This window comes from Amblyomma mixtum, chromosome 8, assembly GCF_055824585.1.
Source record: "Amblyomma mixtum isolate Tamu chromosome 8, ASM5582458v1, whole genome shotgun sequence".
Lineage (NCBI taxonomy): Eukaryota > Metazoa > Arthropoda > Arachnida > Ixodida > Ixodidae > Amblyomma > Amblyomma mixtum.
In genome coordinates this window covers 48,419,568-48,442,966 of record NC_143019.1, presented here as the reverse complement: position 1 = coordinate 48,442,966, position 23,399 = coordinate 48,419,568, and the positions used below count along the sequence as shown (strand labels likewise).

The 23,399-nt window shown below is 46.8% G+C and overlaps 1 protein-coding gene across 4 annotated transcripts in view; it reads right to left on the bottom strand.

The window, feature by feature from the left end:
• trh (PAS domain-containing protein trachealess) overlaps positions 1 to 23,399 on the bottom strand; it is a 398,041-nt gene that overhangs the window by 255,448 nt on the left and 119,194 nt on the right. For all 4 annotated transcript variants that reach the window (XM_089557222.1, XM_089557225.1, XM_089557223.1 and 1 more), the window contains one exon: positions 4,665 to 4,712. In XM_089557222.1, the coding sequence (XP_089413348.1) occupies positions 4,665 to 4,712 (48 nt within the window). The remainder of the gene's footprint in view (positions 1 to 4,664; positions 4,713 to 23,399) is intronic.

Here is a 23,399-nt window from a genome sequence, read left to right as displayed (position 1 = left end):
TTTTTTTCGTTTTTGTCCTTTTCGCATTTCGTTATTGTTACTACCCCCTATGTTGGTCGACGGGGACAGGAACACATATCTGAACGACGCAGTGGATGCAAGAAAGCACTCCGGCAAGTTTGAATGCGTGGTGCAGCCAGTACAGAGACTTTCCGCGTTGGGTCTTGAAGCGGGAAGCCGCTTTAACTGCTATATGAGGCGGGTACTACAGCATGTATTACGCAAAGGGTACAGCCTTTTCCAAAAATATGCAGGCAACCGTTCCTGCTACTCAGCCATGTAGTGGGCCTTTGATAACATACCTGGAGCTCGTACATACTCAAGATGAGTGGGGAAGATAGTTCGCCTCATCCTCAATAGATTTGTAAGCTGACGATTCTGAACTATTCACGCCTAACAGCAAAGAAGCAAGTCTGTGGCTAGCATACTTACGACAAGGGCTCATTGCGACCGCTGTGTCTTCACTGACATGCGTTGCAAAAAATTACACACCCTCTCCGTCCGAAACGTGGTTCATGACTGCAGATGGTCAGGTGAGATGTACAGAAAAAAGGCCCTTTCCCACACCACTGCTGTACCACCGGACAGACCCATGGCTACAGCGGTCATGACTGCTGTTGCTTAACGTTCACTCGCAACGCATAGCACAAGGACGTTCTTCCATTTGGACCCCATCGAAACACGGCCGCTTTTTACAGAAGCCTGCGGCTTCGTGCTAGCTTTAGCTACAGCGGTCATATGGGTAAAGCTATAGCACGAAGTCGACGGCTCCAGTACAGTCGAGGAGGCCGCGTTTCGATGGAGTCCAAATGTAAGAACGTCCCAGTGCTATATTGAGAGTGAGCGTTAGGGAACCGCAGGTGGTCGACATAAATGCGAAACCCTTTATTACGACTTATATGGTGGCGTGCACCGCTATACCTTCGCACCTGAAAAGCTATCAGTCGAATTACTTTGTGTTTCATCACTATCAGCCTGACTACGCCTACTGCAAGGCAAATGCCTCTCCCATGCCTCTCCAATTAACCCTGTGTACTTTGCCCGTTGCGGCCACCGCCAGCAGCGGCGACGCACATCAAACGCTATGCTGTGCTTCACAGGCGGCATTCGCGTGCGCTAATTACCACACACACAGCTATCGCTTCATTGATCCACGGTCGAGCACGTCTGAACGATGGGTGAAGGCAAACGCCCTACAGTCCGCTGGAAAATGAGGATGGCGCTTTCAGTAACTATACATACTCCAGAGTGGAAGCTTGGGCGAGTTGGCGACGGTACACTTGCCACATAGTGCTAAACAGACAAGGACACAGGGAGACACACAGGAAGGGCGCTAACCTACAACTGCAATATAAGCTCTTTCTTAATAGAGATCTCTTCGAAGAGGAAAAAAAAAAACTTGAAAAAAGGAAGCACTCAAACAGCGTTATCGTCGAACACCATTTACGGATTAGCAGACATGAAAAGCATTTCCTTGTCAGATAGAAACACTGAGGCAGCACTGACGCACGTATCTTCTTTTTGCGAATGTATATTGAACGCCTCTATGATTTCCCTTGTAAGCTGATCTTTGTGGCAATCAATGACAACAGAGCTTATGAAATTCGGATAACAGCCAGGGCACTTCTTTGTATTTCCATCTTTTTCTTTTGCGTTGATGTGGCCAGCAAGACACCCTTTGACACCATTCCTGACATCATTGTTTTGTGTTCTCTCAACCTATCGTTGAGTCATCTGCCTGTCTGGCCTATTTACTTCCGGCCTATGTGTTCCTGTCTGTTTAGCGCTATGCGGCAAGTATACATAAGTACTCTTCGCAACGCTCGGTACACACGGTCTTTTCAGTGGTTGCATTTTCTTCACAACCTTGAAGCCTGCTGAATACGAGCCTCCCTTTAGCATAAGCGCGTGGGATACTGTTCTTTTAGTTGATAAGAAGACTGGTCCGAAAAATAAATGCGCGTAGTTCGCATAGAGGGGCTTGTGGGGTGCTCCATATTTCACCGCTTGCCAGCGGCGGTCGCAGGCAGGCAGATACACGGGGACACGCTCAGGCACATTGTGACACGTGCGCGGACACGCACGACCACACAGAGACGAGGTGGAGGGTAAGGGTTGCTGCAGCAGGGCGCAAGGCCTCGATAGCGCCACGCGCGCCCGTGATACCGTGATGCAATCGCCAGCCGTCCGTGCGTTGCGCAATGCGTCTCCTCCTGCCATTCCGCCGCCGACCCTGGCCTTGCCGAGATCCGCCGCAGGCGAGAGGGCGGTCGTGCGGCTCCGATTCCTCGGCGGCGCACTGCTGTGCGCGCCACTGCCAGGGTCAAGGAAGAAGTCGGTGGCGACGCGAGTAGCGCACCAAGGACGACCGCGGAGACGTCGGCGGTCTTTCCTCCTTCTTGCCGCTTCGAAGTAGAGCGATCGCCTCCGGCGCGACACATGCCGCCGCCTATGATGCGTGGCACGCACTATTTTTCTGTGTAAAAAGTGGAACTCGTATTTACGACTTCGCTGTGTTTTTGCACAACGCCGATTCGCAGAAGGCGAGTGCGAAGATGCTGCCAATGAAAGGCTCGTGTCAAATGGCCCCTTGGACTCGGTTTTCCATCACGGCAGAGGCTCATAGCGGCAGCAGGTAACGCAATTTAACGGTTATACAGGTAGCCAGCCGCGATGGCTTGACGACGGCTAAAGGCGTTCTGCTGTCGAGCACGAGTTAATGCCTAGCCGTGGATGACGTGTGATACAGCAATGCGTGTCAAAGAATCCCCCAAGGTTGAAGATATTCCCGAGCTCTCCAATACGTGAGGGACACACCGGCAAAGGAGGGGCATGTTAAGACTTCAGCCTCGGTGTGATTCTTTATCTCGTCACCAGGGCACGCCTCATACGCGTGGAAATACACTGTCATTTATAATAAACCATCATTTGCCAAACGCACGAACGCTCTATACGCAAGCCGTACGGGCTATGAACAACAATCTATTCAGTAATGGCTAGGCAAATCGTCACGTGACCGGAACAGTAGCCGCGACGAAGCAGTGCCCTGCCATTAGTGCTCCAGGCGCTCTAGCCTTCTCTGTCACGAATCACGAGCCAGTCGGAGCGAAACTTTCAAAATTTCAAACTTTCGTAAGGACCATCCCTAGATTTCACACAATAAACTGAACCCTTCCTGGTGATTAATTATACAATTATAGGTCGGCTCCTGCTCCATCCAAGTCATGGTTCTAACGATTTTCAAGGCGACAATTGTACATCTTTCGTTTCATTTCTGTAAGAAGGAGTCATTGTGTCAACAAGTTCATTTTAGAGCTTTTAAAAACGCTGATGCGTACAAAACAAGCGAACGAATACATAGGCATACCCAGAAATTCTGTACAAGCGCTTTCTTTTCAACGGGAAGTATTTTGTGAACGCAATTTTTTCGAATACCGTACGATTTCACCATAAAAATCAATATATTCGTTGGTCTCTCCTCGGCCCGCTTGTAGTTTTCTCCCTTTTTTTTTTCAAAAACGCCCTTCATTGGTTTTTTATGCCAGTTTTAACCACTCGATGCGAGCGGAGGACAAACTTTAAAAGGAAGATTTTGCTACGCATTTGAAGGTTAGACCATTCCAATCAATATGTTCATAACAGTATCTTACAACATTCCACAGCTACCTCCCAATTAAAAGCGACGTCCAAGAAATCTGGGATTGCTTCCAGAGCCACAGCAGCGCTTAAGTGAAAAGTGGAGGCGTCCATCCATTAAAAAAAATGTTTTAAGATGGACCCGACAGCTGGGAATCGAGTCATGGCATCCATTTGAGCAAGGTCCGCTCGACGACTGCGTGTTTACATGGACTCGGTTTTAGCGAGTCGACCCTTATAAAAATGGTCTATAGACAGTCTTCTTATTGACTCTATTGACTTCCTAAAGTCATTGTTTTTGTCTATTCAGAGTCTAACGACTGTCTATAGACAGAAGTCTACTAAAAGTGTATGACCATAAATCTATAGATTGTCTATGACTGTCAATGGCATTTGTATTGCCTATAGACTGTTCTCTAGGATTCGTCTATAGACAGTCTGTAGACTTTATAGACAGAAGTCTATAGACACTCTATAGACTGTCTAAAACTTTTTTTTGTAAGGGGAGACCGGTTCAACTGCAGCGACACCAAGCGTCGAGCAGCGCAGCGGTAGAGGGCAGTGGCAGCCTCCCAGATAGCGGCACGGCACCGCTGTCTTCAGGGGGTGTCAAAACACCCCCTGAAATTTTCCCAGCGCTGCATCCCCCTCCCCCCTCCTTTCGACCTTTTTTTACCGATGCTATTTACATACCGCGTCAGTATATTAAGATGTATGAACGAAAATAAGAAGAGTGTCGGCTGGTAGACAAAAATGGTTCCTGTTCTAAAAACAAGATGGTGCCACTAAGTTCTTTTTTTCTTTTTTACTGGCGGCGAATAGCATGCCCTGAACAGTATTTCAGACTACGCCACTGGAACACGGCACGTGCTTATGATGTTGGGAAGTACCCATATGCTGTACCACATGTCACTATGATCACGCCACACCGCTCATCTCAACCCCTTCAGGCGAAGACCTGTTCTCGGTAGAGCTCGGTGCCTTCTGCCAGTATAAAGCAAGCGATAATGAGCAGGACACTGACTGACCGTGATTGGACGACCGCGGCTCCAGTCCCGTCGTCGCCGCCGGCCTTCCTGCAAAAAGGGAAGAAAAGACGAAAATAAACGAAAGGAGATCCTGGCAGGGCACTACAGTTGAACCTGGTTATAACGAAGTTGAGCGGCCCGGCGATCACTTCGTTATAGCCATAGCTTCGTTATAGCACGTCTTGACCGAGCTTCCAATGGGGAATTGGTACTACTTCGTTATATCCAATGTTTCATTATACACCGTTTCGTTATAACGAGGTTCGAATGTACATGCTCCTGAGGACTTTTACGAGCATTGCGAAATGATTATTGACTGCAGCAGATCGCGGTCCGATCGACGACGCACGCGGCGCATGCGCAATAAGAAACTCTAGTTTAATTTGCAACTTTTAATAGCATACTGCGCTCAATGTGTCATGAATACGGAATATCAATGTGCGCTTATCTCTGAACACAGTCGACGTTAGGGCTCTGCACGGTAGTATTATACCTCCCGCGTAAACCAGAATGAGTAACAGTTAACAGGGAACAAGTTAACGTTTGGTGTGTTCTTTTATGACTTGTTGCCGGCTTCGATCGGTACTTATATCATCAATTTAATTTGGGCCAGTCTACAATGCGTTACAGCGGCCAGTTTATAGTTAGGAACTTTCCGTGTTTGCGCTCATCTCAGTTACGTTATTTTGCCCCTAAGAAGCAGATACCAGGATCTCGACTTTTTAAGGTTTTTTTAAAATGAATAACCACTCCAAAGGTAAGCCCCATGAAGCTCAACATAAAAGAAAAAAAAACATTTCAGCCTAATTTTTAGACAAGCGCACCTAAGCTTATAAGAAGCCTCACAAAGCCGCTCGTTTCGAGAGATATTTGTGACCCTACAAAAATTCTATGCGCCGCCTCTGAGATATTCAACGTGGGAAAGAATTCGCGCAGGGAAATCATGTTCCACTAGAGTGGGACACCAGGTAACCTATAGGCCACATATTAAACTTGTTATAACCTTAAAGGCGCAAGAAATATGCCTCAGAGTGTGCCTCAGAGGGTGTTAGCCCTGGGGCAAGAGTTTTTTGTGTAACAATGTTTACAGTGCATATGTTTGACCCATTCGTAAGGTTACAAGTTGTACACCCGATTCCAGCGATCGCGAAAACGCAAATGCAGAAACACCAGTAGGCAGCGTAGCCCTAGCTGCCGGTAGTAAACAGGAAGTCCTGCACTGGTCTAAATTAATCCACCGCGCAGCAGGAAAGCGTCTCTACCATTCCGTGTAGTTGACCAAATAAAAAGAGATACACATAGAGTGGTAAAAGCAAGAGGAGGCATGCAAGAGAAAGGGGGCGTGGAATAAATAACTTCCTGTGCGCGTAGCCCAGCACGAACTTGCCGCAGGGTGGAGAATAAATCCAGCCAGGCTGGTGGTCTGCGCAGCTACTGTGCGCAGGTAATCGCGGCTCTGATGACGCGCATAATACATCTCCGCGTGCTAGATGCGCTGCGTGCAGACATTCCGACTTGGTTGTGGCGTCCCTGCACCAGGATACGTGCCCTTTCTTTCCTGTACACGCCGCGGTGAAAGAAGGAAGAAAGGAGAGAAAAAAAGAAGAGAGAAGAAAAGAACCAACACGTGAAGTTGCATGTGCGAAGCCCCCGTCGCGCCGCACGGGATTTTGTTGCGGCACGAGAGCGTATACCGTACTAACGCGAATACAAGCAACCAGCGTTAGGGTTCCGCGTAACTCCGTCACTGTATGAGAATCAATGCGATGGATATTCGTAATGCTGTGTGCCGTATACAGAGCGCGCGCTCTAATTCAAGGCAGGAGCTGCAATCCTTGAACAACGGCTGTAATAAAGGTTCAAGAGCGAAATGCTTGAACAAAAAGGTATGCAGATAAACCTTTTTTTTTTTTAATTTCGCTCTTTCGGGCAACATACAGGTACCGCCTACGAGGCAAGACAAAAGGAGTTGCTCAACCTCCTGACTGAGTCTTGACCTCGCGTGGGTACAGCAGCAGGAGTGGTGTTGCAGTCTACAAATGGCAAACGCTAAATTTCACCATACTTTTACACAACAGCGACAAATCAATGATCAGCTCTGGTAAATAAATACAAATAATATAAATGAACTGTACAGAAAGTTGTGTACAGAATGCATTAGAATGCAATACAGGAAGAGTTATTCTCCAACAATAAACAGGTCAGCATATCAAACAGAACAAAAAATACGTTCTCTGTCACATGCGACACAGCGTTACACACAAAGAAAGACGAACAGATTCGTTTCAAACTACAAGGCGTGAATTTATTTTTTTCACTTGCTTTATAACCTGCAGTTTTAAATATCAGCAATGCTCGTACGGACAACGAATACAATATTTTTTTAGGCTGTATACTGATCAATGTTGCGATGCCTTTCGAATATTAGCATCAGCGCGATTTCTCAACATGCATGGGCACCGTAGAGGCTAGCAAGCGTACGCAGCAACTCACATAAATGGTGCCTATCAGTTCACATGGCCGTCCGTAAGCGCCCTCGGAATACCATCCCGCACAAAAGAGAAGCACACAAAAGTGCTATTCACTTAATATTTATTTCTTATTGCGCTTTCTATTCATGATCTATTGATCTCTAACACAAATTGCTAAAAACCCACAAAATTTCAATTAACTTTATAATGATTTCTTATTGATTTTTACGAAGCTTTCTGTTGTTGATCTATTGACCTCTAACATAAAATCGCTAAAAGCCCACAAAAAGTTCCATTTAGTTCATACTGATTTCTTATCGCACTTTCTACTGACGATTTATTAATCTCAAATTCAAATGGCTAAAAGCCCACAGAAGTTCAATCTACTTTATATTGATTCCTTACTGCGATTTCTATTGATCTAATAATCGCCAACACAAATCGCTGAAATGACTAAAACAAAAGCGACGTGCGACCGCCCACCATCCTCGCTTCTGCGCCCGCTGAGCTCAATGAAGCGTACAAAAGTCGCACGGAGAACGGCGTACGACGTCCGAGTACACGAGGAAAGAAAGGGACACGTGAAGCCACTCCCAACTGGCTTCCTCACGTGACACCTCCGGGCTGTGAGACGCGTACATACCAACAAGACCCACCGCTGTGCGAAGGAAAAGTGACGGCCAGCCGCCCAGCCAGCAGCTTGCAACACTTCCCATCTGCAGAGATTTCCCCCTCTGGCTAGCTCAGACGACTTCCCCCACAACCCCGTTGTATAGGAACTAGACTCGCGGTTATTAGTGTGTCCAACCGGCTTGCCACACCACTCTGTTCGTCGGTCTGCCGTCATCTTCGGTGTACATAACTGCGGCGGGCGAAATTAACGACGCGGCCGTATAACTAATGAACAGGCTCCCGTGCGTGAGACACGTATACTCTGCCGGTCGAAACCGCGAGCGCAGTATGTGCATGTACATACACGACAGCGCAGCTGGCAAAGCCGGCACAGAAGCCCGTTCTTTTTCCTCTTTGGGCGAAGATCCCCCTTTCCCGTGTAATACACGCTGGTTCACGCTTCCGAACAGCGTGCAAAACCGAGCAGCCTCTCGCGGCAGCAACCGAAACGACCTGTTACGCGAGGGGGTTTCATTACTGCTTGATTATTGTCTCGCGCCATCACGATCTGTTCGTTCGGGAGGCCAACGGCCGTGCGCGCGAGCTTGGCGAGCGTGTGTATAGAGGGGACACGCGCAAACAAACAGAAAACACGCATGCATATGTGCGCACGCACGAAAACGCGCACGAAACGTGTGCACGCAACGCGGAGCCGCAAACAAACAGAAAAAAAAAAGCGCGCGTTCCAGCGGAGCGAGCACGCTGCGGAGAAAGAAAGGGCGGACCGATCACGACCGCGGTATGAAGCCAAATCCGCCGCCTCGCGCACGCTCTGCTCGCTACTACCGATCGCCTCGATGAGCCTTTGGCGCCTCGCGGCGCCCTAATGCGCCGCTTATCCACTCGGCGCGCCGACGCTTAGTCAGGCGTTTCTCTTTCTTTCTTTCTTCCTTTCTTTCTTTCTTCCTTTCTTCCCTTGCTTCCTTCCTTCTTTCTGTCTTTCTTTCCTTCTTTCTTCCTTTCTTTCCTTCTTTCTTTATTTTTTCTTTGTTTCTTTCTTTCCTCCTTCCTCTCTTTCTTTCCTTCTTTCTTTCCTTCCTTCTTCCTTTCCCTTTTTTCTTTCTTTCTTTATTTCTTTCCCTTCTTTTCTTCTTTCTTCCTTTTTCTCTTGCATTCTTAATCTCTTTCTTTCTGTCTTTCTCTTTCTTCCTTTCCTTCTTTCTTCCTTTCTTTCCTGTTTTCTTTTTATCTTTCTTTTTCTTCATTTCTTTCTTCCTCTCTTTCTTTCTTTATCTTTCCTTCTTTCTTTCTTTCTTTCTTTCTTTCTTTCTTTCTTTCTTTCTTTTATTTCTTTCTTTCCTTTTATATTATTTTTCTCTTCTACTTTCCATATTCTTTTCCTCCTTTTCCTTCATTTCTTAAGTTCCATCTATCTTTTTTTTCGTTTTATCTTCTTTCCGTTTCTTTCCCTACTTTTTTCTCACTTTTTCTTTCTGTCTTCCTTTTCCTCTCTTTTCTTTCGTTCTATCTTTCCTGACGTGACCTAGGTGACCCGGCCAGGTTGATTTCACCGGGGATTTTTCGCTCACAACACCGCCGCCGCAGTCGACGAGGACGACGGATTTTCTGCAGAACTCAGATACGTAATACAGCCGAAACTCGTTATGACGAAACGTTTATAACGAAATGATGGGCATAACGAAGGAATGACGGTTCCACTTGGAAGCCCGGTCAAAACGTGCTCTAACGAAGCAACGGCTATAACGAAGCAATCGCCGGAACCCTTAAAATTCGTTATAACGAGGTTCAACTGTTACTGCATTTGCGTTTTCTCTCAACGTATGCTCCGGCCCACACACATGCAAACAACGCCGCGGTGGCTCAGTTGTTATGACGCTCGGCTGCTGGCCCGAAAAACGTGGGTTCGATCCCGGCCGCGGCGGTCGAAATTCGATGGAGGCGAAATTCTAGAGGCCCGTGTGCTGTGCGATGTCAGTGCACGTTAAAGAACCCTAGGTGGTCGAAATTTCCGGAGCCCTTCACTACGGCGTCCCTCAGCCTGAGTCGCTGTGGGACGTTAAACACCCACAAATCACAGAATCACACATATGCACACCGTGCTGCTCATAACTAGCAGGAGCACCGATTAGGAAGGAGTCCGGGGCGGCTCGATGGACTCAGCAAAAGGGGGGCGCGTGGCCGCCGCGAGCAGAACGTGTTGGCGACGGCGAAATCTCCGCAGCCAGCCTGGTTTTACACGCATGGCTGAGCGGCGCCTTCTGCCGCGAAAGGCCCGCGCGGAATGCAGACGCGCGCGTGATCCGGAGACCATGTTTGCCTCCGCTCCGTCGCTGTAACGAGGATAAACGCGCTGTTCGCACTGGATATCCACGAAGGTAGTACACACACACGCTGTGTCAGGGCTGCGTTGCTGGTGTTGCGTGGTTGTCGTCGTTGTTGTTTTTGTCTCGTTGTTGCTTACTATCGGAATATGAATAATGGAAAAGTTGGCTAACGCATAGCCGGTTATTCCAAATCACCCACATAATCAGCCGATAGAAGATGAAAAAAAAATGATTAAGTAGTAATGAGAGAGTACGAGGGGGTACCCAAAAGAAACCGGACTAAATTTTTTGGTCGGCAAAGCTTCTGTGGTACCGCGTTTTGCCACTAGGAGCGCATAGAACGAACATTCTAGAGTCAGTAAGCCGAGTGCCGTCGTTGAAGGAGGTCAGACTAGTTTAGGCAGAGTTTTAGAGTGACGACTGTGTTGTGTGAATGTCGTTTTTGCAATGGCTGATTTTCGTGAACAGCGTGCGCCGGTGAAATTCTGATTTTTGCTCCGAAAAAGTTGAATGGAAACTCTTGAAATATCAAGAAAGACGTACAAGGACGATGCTATGGGGACAACTCAAGTGTTCCTGAATCCAATCCTGAATCAAAGCAACAATCATGCCAATGGAAAACTTCAAATTCACCTCGCCTCAAGAAAGCTAGTCCGGTGAAACCAAACCTTAAAACAATGCTGATTTGTTTTTTCGACGTGAGAGGAGTTGTCCATTGAGAATTTGTTCCGGAGGGTAAGACAGTTAGCCAGGCTTTCTACTTGGATGTTTTGAAAAGATTGGGCAACAGTGTGCGGTGGAAGCGGCCAGATTTGTGGCGATCGGGTGACTGGTTTTTCCATCATGGCAATACCCCTGCTCACACAGCCCTGTCTCTGCGACAATTTTAGACCAAAAATGGCATGACCCCTATTCCTCAACCCTCATACTCTCCCGACCTTGCCCCGTGCTACTTTCTTTGTTTCCTAGAATGAAAAAATAGGTGAATGGAAAGCGTTTCGCTGATGTTGCTGAGGTGAAGAAAAAAACGACGGAGGCACTGTCAAGCATCACAAAAGATGAATTTAAACAATGTTTTGAAAAATGGAATGAAAGATTCGACAAGCATATCATTGCAAGTGGGGAATACTTTGAAGGAGATTGAAGGTCTGTGCTTAAAATGTGAACAAATAAGTTCAAACAAAAATAAGTCCGGTTTCTTTTGGGTACCCCCTCGTATGTAGGGCAGTTAGGAAATGCACATACTGTGCGTTAAAAAAAATAAAAATAAAGAGAAAGAAGGCCAAGACAGAAACTTGAAAACTTAAACTTGAAGCGAAGAGTTCTTGTCATTCTTTGAAGTTATTATTTCTCTTAATATTATTTACTATACTCCGTTTGATACATCAGGTGCAAAGCTGTCAAAAGCTAGCACTTTCGTTTGCGCTGCCTACATTCGCCTCCAAAAAGTAGCGCGTTCCTTGTAGTGAGCGAAACATATAGTAAATGCTTTGCCTGCAGGCTTACTGCATGACACATTTGTCATGAGCTAGGTTAAATGCACTCTTATTGCTGACGACACGCTGTCACTTTCTCGTGCCTGAGACAACTCACCCACAGAACAAGTAAGGAGTAACACGCCTTCCTTTATTTTACCGTGCGGACTACTCCCGAACTTTTGCACCTTTAATTCACCGCATTGCACCTGATGTATGAAACGGAGTATAGTGCTCTCGAAAAGTATGGGTTACATTACTTGTTGTTATACAATTCTGCTTTTCTCCACCGACTCCTGCGACTTCCCCAAGAAGGTGCAAAAAAACATAAATTGTAAACTGCGGAGTTTAACTTTCCGAAGCGATGCATATCTGGTCTATGAGAGACGCCAAGTGGAGGGCTCCGGATTAGTTTAGAACACTGTGGGTTCTTTAACGTGTGTGACACCACACAGCACACGGGCGCCTTTCGCGTTTCGCCCCTATCGAAACGCAGCTTGCAAGACGTCAAAATGCAATTTAATAAGTAACATAGCGGTTCCTAGGGACCGCTATTTCAAAGTGCTGCTTATAGTAACTTGTTGCTAGTGCATTTTTCTCAAGCCTCTGTACAATTCGCGCTTTAAATTCGTTTCCTTCAGCCTGCACTGATACCTGCACGTGTATGACTACTGTACAGCTCTCCCACCCCCCACCCCCTCCCTCCCTCTTTCACTCCCTTCACTCACGCCACGGTTCAGCTGCCCACAGGGTGAGATTGTTGCTTTCATTCGTAACTTTATTTACTCTGTGTATACGTGGCCATTTGCTGAAGAAAAAAGGTTGCTCGAAAGCGCAGCACGTCCTATCTGTTATCCCAAGTTATGAAAGAGCGTCGGTTTTGACCCCTAACAATCTACTACAAAAATAAATATAACCACGCTATCAAACATGCATTCGTCACTTGTTTGCCTGCATGTGTGCAAATACGTGAATCACCGGAAGTAGGCGGGCTGTTAAGTGCAACCAGAGGTCAAGAGTTCAAGTAGATTTAAAAGTTCACCTTGTGACCAAAGAGTTAATTTTTCGTTTATCTCCTTGCCTGTCCTCGTTTTTATGCATCTTGCTTCCACGCGAAGGAATAACCTCAGTGAAGTTGTACACCTGCATCGGCCAGGCTAGTTTTTGCGAATATTACGACGTCTTAGAGATTACTTGTCTGTCGACAAGTCGTAGCAGATAGCTGTATGACGTCACAACACCGGGGCAATGTGACATTCTTCCGACTAATCGAAACAAAGAAAAGCCGTGTTCACAGTGCGGCTATAATAAGAATGTGCTCCTTGAATTCGTGTGTTTCGAATCTATGACCCGTGGGCCCGGGAATGAGCCGAAAAACAGTTTTTTTATATGCTTTAGCAAACATCTTACAAGTACACACACAAAAAAAAAACAACATGCATGCGTCAAGAGCGTTGGCACCGCTTTCGGTCATTACTTTACGCGCTGGTAATTTATTCACTCTGTAACGCAGACGAATTCAAATGCAAACCACAGTGCTCGAAGTTATTACAGTAGCCGGGAGTTCGACAACAGCATTTCCGCAAAGAAATGGAAACAAAGAGGCGGGGACGGTGGCCCAATTAAACAGGCGTGTAGTCAGTACCTGGTCAACAGTGCGTGCATGTAATAGATAGCAGCGTCTTTACCAGAGTAGGGCAAACCTTAGATTGCGATCACAGCACTCGGAAGGTAAGGAGTGGATAGTTAAACGTCACGTGTTCACTGACTTGTAAACAGCCTGACCACGCCACACCGGCCAGAAATTAGCGCTGTGATGCGATAAATGGACGGACCTAGTTATCGCTCGCCGAGTGGTTAGTGTCAAAATAGTTAATGACACGGGGCATAAAGGTAAAAACAAAGCATGGTGTCACGAATTCTTAACTGGAAAATCTAAGATTCAAGGGTTCCTTGTGTTTCCATGATCACCCTGATCTAACCCAACCTATTAGCAAACACAGTTGCCCATGTGAAAAAAAAAAAAAAGAATCACAGGCGCTTATGAAACAAAAAAAAAAAAACGTTTTGAAAACGAGGGCGCTTTTTGCAGCTGTTAAAGTGGCAAGTACAGATAAAATGTTTTGGGTGTCAGCTTTTTTTTTTTTTCCTTGAAAAAGGCCTATGGGCAAGGTAATTATGAAAATGAGCTCAAGAACACCACTGCGAAGTGTTAAGAATTACAAATAATTTTTTTATCGCCAGTTTCGGTCTCGGTCGGCGTCAGCGCTGAAATGCACTCTGACGTCACAGTCGACTTGTCCGCCCAGACTACCGCACTCCTGATGACGTCGGCGTCGCCAGCAAGCACTGGTTACTCCTGCGAACAACCACTGAGTTCGGTGACGCCATAATAATTGGGGCAAGTGCACGATGACGTCCCTCGATGCGGGTGGAAATGCCGAGCGGCTCCTCGGACAACATTCAGAATCATATTAAATCATGTTCCACTCAACGCCTGCGACTGAAACTTGCCGGAAGGCATCCCGTTGCGCCCGTAAAAGAAATCATAGCGTTTGTTTGCTTTAGAAATTTTGCGTTTACGTCTTTAAGAAATCTCGGCAACCTCGTGTGTAGGCTACATTCAGCCGTATCGAGCAAACTGTCCACAGGGAAAAGATCTTTATGCTTGCATTTCTCATAAGGTTTCCTTATTCTGAGCTGGGCCATGCATTCTCCAGCATAGCTCTTAACTTCTGCAGTTTGGAAATTATCTAGTCTGCACAGGAATACCCGTTAGGTTCGCTCGGCGGCGGGAAGACTTCCATGACAGTGTTGTGGGCCGTTGCGAGTATCTACTCAAAGCACTCAACTTCAAGATAGAAGTTTTGCAGCTGATTTTTCGCATTATTACTACTGCTTGATCATTAAGTTTCTGGGCTTGAGAGTTGACACTCAGCGAAAAAAATTAGCTGGCGGTTTAGTATCGCTAAGCACGAAACATTGTGCGAAAGCACAGTTTTTTGCGAGTGTACACCATCTACACGCAGCTGAAAACGCTATTGAGGTGTCCACTGACCCAGGGAGCCAGTCAAGCGCGTCTTCAACTTTTACAACGTCAATGCCAATTTATCCAATTTACGCCGGCGGTCTATGCTCTAGTGCCATGTGTCTACCACAACGTTGTCCTCGGCAACGCATGCAGCGCACATCTCTCTGTCACTACTTGCAGTTCAAAGCGCTAATATTAGTTTGATAGCAGTGTTAGTTGATGAAGAAGACGACGTGCAATGCACAGCGCGAGAGTGTGTTGCAGTTTAACACGAGGCATGTTCGACTACGTGCAGTGTACGCAGACATGTTAAGATCATGTTAAGAATGTTAAGAGGCATTCTCTACCCGAGTGGAAATAATAATATTCCTGCAGGACACTGAGCTTGACTCTAAACGGTGATAGCAGGGACAGTCTCTGGTCTTCTGTGATTTAATGTGTGCGCAGAGGGTGTCTTCTGGAGTGGTCTATTTCATTCTGTGAGTGAGTGTGTGCATGGATGGTGGTTATGCAATGGACTATGTTCCACTGTGACTGAATATGTGTATAGATGGTGCCTTCTGGAGTCGATAATGTTGTGCGGTGAGTGAATGTGTGCATAGATGCGGACTGCAAGAGTGGCCTATGTTCTATTATAAGCGACTGTGTGCATAGCGGGGCAGATCCGACCGGTTTTAGGACATTATTAACATGTAAGTGATGCTATACGGTGGAGCAATAGCCGGCAGAATAAGCAAGGCTAATTCCACCAGTAACTTAAAACTACTCAACTCAACTACGCAGACATGAGAACGTGTGTCTGCATTGCGGAATAGTGCGTGTGTACGTAAAGCATTTAGTACCTCAGCAGGATTGATTTCCAAGCAATAAAAAAAAGTAAAACTGCAGCAATAGCCTGGTGCTCTCGCGCTGTGGCCAGCGAAGTTTATCTGTGCGCGCCGCCGTGGGTTCGAAACCCAGTTGCGGATATTTATTTAATTTATTTTTATTTATTTCCCTCACTTGGCACAAACCTACAAATATCGCAAGATCTAGCTCGGGGCTCAATTACCCATCGGAGTAGTACTGTTGCACTAATATGTTCTTACCATCGGACAGTCTTGCCCTTCCGGTAGAATCATACCCTTACAATAATTTCTATAGACAGTCTATATACAGTCCATAAAGTCTAGAGACTGTCTATGAAAGATCTTAGAGAATAGCCTATAGACAATACAAATCTTATAGACAGTCTATAGACACTCTATAGATTTATGGCAATACACTTTTAGTAGATTTTGTTTATAGAGAGTTTATAGACTATGAATAGACAAAAAGAAATACCTATAGGAAGGCAATATAGTATATACGGAGTCTATAGACTGTCTATAGACTGTCTATAGACCATTTTTCTTAAGGGTTAACGAAGCTGAACACTGCAGGTGTTTTGTTTCAAGTGCATGAATGAAGATTGCCAGTGCACTGCCCACCACAGACATACAGCCCAGCCGAGGAACGCCGGCCTCGTCCGAGCTGCCTGTAGGGATCTCCTCGTGTCTCCAACCGGACAAGCAGGACAACGCAGCTATCAGAAAGGCCCCCGACAAAGCGTTTCCTCGACCTTCGCTATCGTGCACTCTTCCTTACATTACTAAGTTTCCCCGACAAACCGTACCTCGCGGGTTCCACTGAAAACCAGCCGCAATCGTTGCCAGTCACCAGCGATCCTTCTTCGGCGTCAGCGCCCGGTTCACTCCGTCGCATGATATCTCTACAGAGTACCACACTGCAAAGCACCCCGCTCCGTCTCATGCTAGTAAGCGCATACGTTTTCTCCTCTCAGACACAACGAACCAGGGTGACGAGAACAAACGAGTGAAAAACGCGGCCGCGAAAGAGGTGGGAGGGATGAAGGCCCGAGGCAAACCTTCTGGAAGGACGCAAGCCCGGCGAGGCGCATGTTTATCAGGACGCGCGCAGCCTTTGGAAGAAGCCGCTGCGGTGCGCATTCTCGCCAGACATCTTGTTCCGGCTGGCGGCCTTTTCGGGCGACGAGATTTATAGGGCTGCCCTGCCACGGCACGGCGACCTTCGCTTTATACCACTGCGAGGCGACACGCTGGCTGCCGCATCCTGGCGGGGGAGCCTTACAGGTATACACCGGTGCCAACTGGGACGGTTCGTATCTGGCCACGGAGATGCACACACCTTCTCCTTGGGTGTGCCAAGGACGTGGCATTGTAATCAAATATCAGTCTGATGCTAATTTCGACTCTCCACAGTGATAGCTGTGTGAGAGGCTTTTTCCAGGTTAAGAACCATAGGCGGTGTGTTAGGCGAGCGGCAGTGGAGTAGCCAGAAATTTTATTCGGGGGGATCATGTTGCAGCGCGGCCTCCTCATAGATTTGTGGAGTCACAACAACGAGCACATGTATAAACGAGGAGTTCTGCAATATATACATTATAAGTGCGAAGATAAAATGGAGTATTAGAAATGTGAAGGTAGAACTTGATAAAGGGCAAAAAAGTGTCACTGGAAACAGTCACTTATGTATACACAGAACCTCGCAACAAGATATTTAAATACACGTGTGTATCCATTAAATCTACGTATATAAGCAAAAGTCACTCTATATAATGCGTCAAACAAGGCAAATAAACATCTAGCGCAATCACAGATAGTAAACTTCACACAAGGAAAGACAGACGATCCAGGCAAGAACAAAATTATGATAGCAGAAGTCGCGATATGTACTTGGGCCATACTGCGGTCCGTGAGAGTTCGAAAAAATTTCGGTGGGGGGGGGGGGGGGGGGGGCTGCATGCCCCCCCCCCCCCCCCCCCCCCTATTCGGCTACGCCCCTGGCGGGCGGTGTGTTAGGCTCTTTCTATTGCATTGCTTTTTGTCGAGCTGACAGCATGTCAGGAAGTTGTAGCAGCGTAGTTTCTACACTTAATAAAGGAAACGAAAGCGCTAATTCTGGTGGCCCACGCTCCCTTAATTTGGAAATCTCTGACGAGTAGTTCTCACTGCAAATATCCGATCAGTTACCAGTAGGCTTAGCTGCTGATCCCACACTCCAAAGACAAATACGCCTATATGGGAGTAAAAAGGGGGTAGGCCGCCTTTTTAGCACTCTCCATTTTGTAAAAGGGAGTCCTGCTGTAAGGTCAGTTTACTCCCTTTTTACACCTCTCTGTTTAGCGCGTTGAAAGGTCGCTGGAGCGAATCGCTGCCGCGGCGGCAGCATTTCGATGGAGTTGGAATACGAAAGACCGCCAGTGTGCTGTATACGACCTCAGCGCACGCTTAAGAATCCCACATGGCCGAAATTAATCGAAAGCATTCACCACGGCGTCCATTCATATATCCCAATTGCTGCTTTGAGACATTAATCCCACTATACTCGACCGTACCTAACTGTAAATGCATTCATATTAAAAAAAAAACCTGACTCTCGATCGACCTCCGCCACGCAGTACACTCGTTGCAGCCAGGTATATACAGCGCGGCTTAAAATTGGCTCGACAACGCGCATTCGTCTTTGCACAGCTGTGTTAAGCCTCGGATAACGGCCTCGCATGCTAAGTATTAGCGCGTGCCTACTGGCGTTCAATCATCCCCAAGCAAGCAGGACGGGCTTGCATCCGCTTGAGTGTCACGTACTCCGTCCCAGGCGGGAACGAGACAAAGTGATACGCTTATCGGTTTTCCATAAATTTGCGGCAACCAGCGCGCTATAACGCCTCAGACGAGCCGTTTTTCCTCCCCTCTCTCAGCTCGTATGCAGTGCGCACGCGCAGTGCAGTCCGCGAAGCAAATATTTTTTTATTATTATTCCTTCAACTATCGATTTTCTGACAACCTCATCCGTAAGTACCCTGTAAGACGTCTCAATACAGGCCCTCTTCGCATCCACACGCGCATACTGCTGAAACCAAGTCGCTTCGAGGCGCAGCGGTTGGATAACTACTTTATACTTACTTTTCGCGCTTGATGCAAGCGCTTTTCTTTGTTATTTTAACGCAGTGACAGCGCTCGTGAAGTTCACAGATATCAACTTGGGTACAAAAAATTAGAACGGCAACTCGTTGCCCGACCGTCCCTTACAAAAAAAGTTTTAGACAGTCTATAGAGTGTCTATAGACTTCTGTCTATAAAGTCTGTAGACTGTCTAAAGACAAAAGTCTATAGGCAATACAATTGCCATAGACAGTCTATAGACAATCTGTAGATTTATGGCCATACACTTTTAGTAGACCTTTGTCTATAGACAATTTATAGACTATGAATAGACAAAAAGCAATATCTATAGGAAGTCAATAGAATCTATAAGAAGTCTATAGACTATCTATAGACCATTTTCATAAGGGGTTGGAGACAGCAGTTCGATGAGAGACATTAACATATATCAAGTCGGTTAACAGAAAGGTTTTCCAGTGACTCAAGATGTTTGCGTATAAGGAATTACGTTAGCGTCGGTGTGGTCGAGATTTGCAAATTAAGATGTACACGTAGAAGAGGCGACGGCAACTAAGTTAAACTTCGTCAACGTTTTAAATGATATAGCACGGTTCCCTTTCGATTTTCTTCTTCAGACGTCAAGCGAAAATACGTTATGCAGCAGCAAAAAGGCAGTTGGCAAGGCGGCAATCGGAGAGAAAAAGTAACGCCATACTGCGGCAGCACGTACGGAATGTAGCAACGCAGTGCACAGCTATAGACACGCTGAGCTGATAATTAATGAGGAGCTTACAGGAAAATGGCATGCGGTAAAAGGCACGAAAAGCAGCGCAGTCACCAACTGCCAACTTGGAACCGATTACAAAGATGTTAAACAACCACACTGGGCGCTTAATTTGCATGTACTCAGTCGTGTTAAACAACGGCAAAAGCTGGTATAGTCGAAGATGAATGTACTAAAAACGCGAAAGATTCACCTCCAAGGACAGAGAACCTGGCAGCTGTTGTTTACACAGTACGGTTCACTAGAAATTTCGAAAGCGTAAGTGAATCAGCACCAGTCCACATACGGGCAGACATTGAATACCTGCTTAAATGCCAGAGGTTCCAAATGCGAGGGTCTCGCATCAGTAAGTCTCTGTTGGCGACATACCTCGAACCGGTTAATAAATTGTGAAGAGCGTCATAAGTGCTTTACACGCGCAAATTATTGTAGTGTAGATTGCTAAGTTTGAATCTGACCATTCAGGAAACAGGTTTGTTGGCTGAAGACGCCTTGAGTTTATGCCACAGAATCTCATCCCAGCGGCACGACTTATTTCTTCAGCGCAAAATGCTGTAGCTGCCACTACTTTCGTATTATGGCTTCGAAACGTCCTTCGAGACCTGTCTAAGTGTCTGAAGTCAGTGGTATGGGTTCATATATGGCATGCCAAGAAAAAAGAAAACGTTCAATTTGTAATGGTGGTTCGATGCAATTCAACAAGTTCGTTCAGACAGCTGACCTTAAATTAGCGAAACGCTTTCTGAGCTTGACTGACAACACAAGAAGGCTTATGTCATCTATTCAACACAGTGGGGATTTAGGGACCGCTATATGACATGGGATGGAGTGGAACGCATGTGGCAGGTTATTTCAGATCAAAAATGTCAGTTTACCAATATCCCTCAAGAGATAAGTATACAACAGCTGTATCTTACCGGTGGGGCAGAAACGTGGAGGCTAACGAAAAGGGTTCAGCTTAAGTCAAGGACAACGCAGCAAGCTATGGAAAGAAGAATGATAGGTGTAACGTTAAGAGATCGGAAGCGGGCAGAGTGGGTGAGAGAACAAACGCGGGCTAATGACATCCTACTCGAAATCAAGAGGAAGAAATGGGCTTGGGCAGGGCATGTAATGCGAAGGCAAGATAACCGCTGGTCCTTAAGGGTAACGGAGTTTATTCCAAGAGAAGGCAAGCGTAGTAGCAGGTGGAAGCAGAAAGTCAGGTGGGGGGATGAGACTAAGAAGTTTGCGGGGATACGGTGGCCGCAGCTGGCAAAGCACAGGGTTAGTTGGAGAGACATGGGAGAGGCCTTTGCCCTGCAGTGGGCGCAGTCAGGCTGGTGATGATGATGATGACATGGAATTGACTCGCGTCGAGCTACTTTAGATTATTTACGGGGAAGCTGTAAGTCACCTCGGACAGCGGTGGTAGTTACTTCACGATGGCCTGTACTAATGCCACAGCTGCTTTCCCAAGACTGTCCAGACGACAATATAACAGAACGCATTTGATGATCTGTGTCAACCCTCGGTGGCCAGATGTATTCATTTATTACATTTTCTCGCCGTGCACTCCAACTGTTGTAGAGGAAATTGAACAGATCGTTCGTGCCGTAAAGAAAAAAAAAACTGAACACAAGCCGATATCGAAGAAAAGAAAATGATGAAAGCGAAGTTAAATTACAAATAACAATAGTTCATGACGAAATATAGTGAAAAAAGCGAGGTTAAACAATTGATGTTACGGCTCCTCTACGGTAAGCCTTATTAAAGTAAACAGTTCTACCGAAATAATTAATGTTTCATGAAATGTTTAAGACAATGGCTTTTTAATTGTTTCGAGTACTGCGTCAAAGAAATGTTAATTTTCTTTAAGCTTGGTTTCGCCTGCGTTTGGTGTGTCGTTATCCGTTTTGTCACAGTTGTTACCAACCGGACAATCTTTCGCCCAACTTTCAAATTCATAAACTGAAGGTGTGCGACCGGCAACAACGCAGAATAGCTGATAATGTATTTGTGATTAATTTGATTTGCCATAACAACACTGTGAGGTATGAAGCATGACGTAGTCGAGGGCTCCGCATAAATTTCGACCACATGCGGTTCTTCGACGTCCACCTCCAATGCACAGCATACACTCTAAACAGGAAGGAGTAAAAATGGTGTCAGCTGTCCTCAATAGTGCATTCCCTTTTATAAATGAAGTCCGCTAGAGGCAGTTGCGGTCCTAAGGGAGGGGGGGGGGGGGGGGGCGAAGTGGGCGGTCCCCCCCTCCCAAAAGCCTTTGAAAATCTTCCCGAACGTCCGTTTTCGGGCTCCCATAAGGCGAGATGTGATTCTTCACGTAGAACTGGACATCTTTTTCGTCTGTGATGCGTCAAATAGTTTCCTACTTTGTACGTTCACAGTGTTAGCGGCTGTCTTATTTCACACAATTCCACGTTCTACAGGTTGGTAGTTATACCAAGCACAATTTATACCAAGCACCATGGCGACAGCGATGGCATTCACCTGAGGTTGCGGTGGCCAGCAACCTTGTCGGGGCGGCAAGGAGCCACCCATTCATGTCTTTATCCCACCATGGGACACAGCGACGACAGCGAGGGGATCATCCCTTTTGTTGGCTTGACAATTAGCGCCGACCAGCCGCCTTGAAGGAGCGATCTGAGGCCGGAACAAAGCTACTCCCAGAACTGAGGAATGAAGGCCGCATATCTCCCTGGTGAAATGTCCGGGCAGTTGCTTTGACCTTTGTGGACATGCCGTTGCGAGATATCTCACCCGTCGGCTTGTTTTCCCTGGTATCGAGATGAATATTGGTCGCGTAAACGTTAACATTCAAAGAATGAGTAATGGTACATCTATATCGTTCACCATTTAATTCTCAACAACAAAGCGCACAATTTTTTTTGTGTAAATAACATAAACTAAAATCGTTGTTTCTATTTTTTTTTTCTTTTTTGGTATACAAAAGTCTGCCCCCCCCCCCCCCCCCCCCCCCCCGAACCACTCTCCTTGACCGCCACTGGCTAGAGGACGCTCTACGCCCTTTTTACTCCCATATAGGCGTATTCGTGCTTAGAGTTCCCGTACGTTTTCGCGTTTCGCCTCCGTACAAACTCGACCGCCACAGCCGGGAGTCAAACCCACGACCATCTTTCTGCTGAATGCCACGACCACAGTACGCACCGGTCCCAGCAGTTCCTGTACAACCGATCGACGGTCTCGCGCTGACTGCAACCGGGATGCCGAAGGCGCCGATTGAAAGCGGAATCCTGCTCAGCTGCGAAGTTACCCATGAATTCCTTCGTCGCTTATATTTGCTTTCTTTTACAGCGACTGCAGCTATATACATGCATCCTCGCAGCTAACTTCATTTGGACGTTTTCATTTTCTTTTGTCATTCTTTTACTTTCTTTCCTCTCCATCCGCGACAAGCAAGCTTTCTCTCAGCGTGACGCGCGCTCGAGCTTGTACTTGCAGTCACCATAGTATACCGGTGGCACGCCAGAGTCCCTTCGGCTCACCCGCCGTGCACCAGGATTTCGCGCGTTTTTCATTATACCTGTTCTCTTCTTTTTCCCCCTTTCCCCCGGTTCCCCGGGCCGTGAAAAATGACGGCCGGTGGGCAAGAGTTACAGCCGGCTACATTATTCATGAGAACAAAACCGAAAAGCACCGAGCCGCCGCTGCTCAAAAGCAAGAAAGCCCGCGCACCGCGCAAGCAGCTCACACGAGAGAAACAAATGTACCCGTCCTAGCACGGAACTATTGGACTAAAAGGAAAAAAAAAATAAAAACAAGAGAAGTATATATAAAGGAGGCTCCGGGAGGGAGAATTTAAATGACCAATAAATGCAAAACGAAGAATAAACCGCGCTTAGGCGGCGTGTGTAACCGGCGAGCTAGCCGCCCAATATCTCCGCTTCTCCGCGCGTCTCTTACCGGCGCTGCTTAAAAATCTTTCTTACGCGCTGCAGAGAATGTCTCGGAGCGTCGGGTTACAAACGAGACCGCGCCTCGGCGGCGAAGAACAGCTCTTCTTCACTCCCTAGGTGCGGCGCTTTCTCTTTCGCCACTGTTGTTGCTCA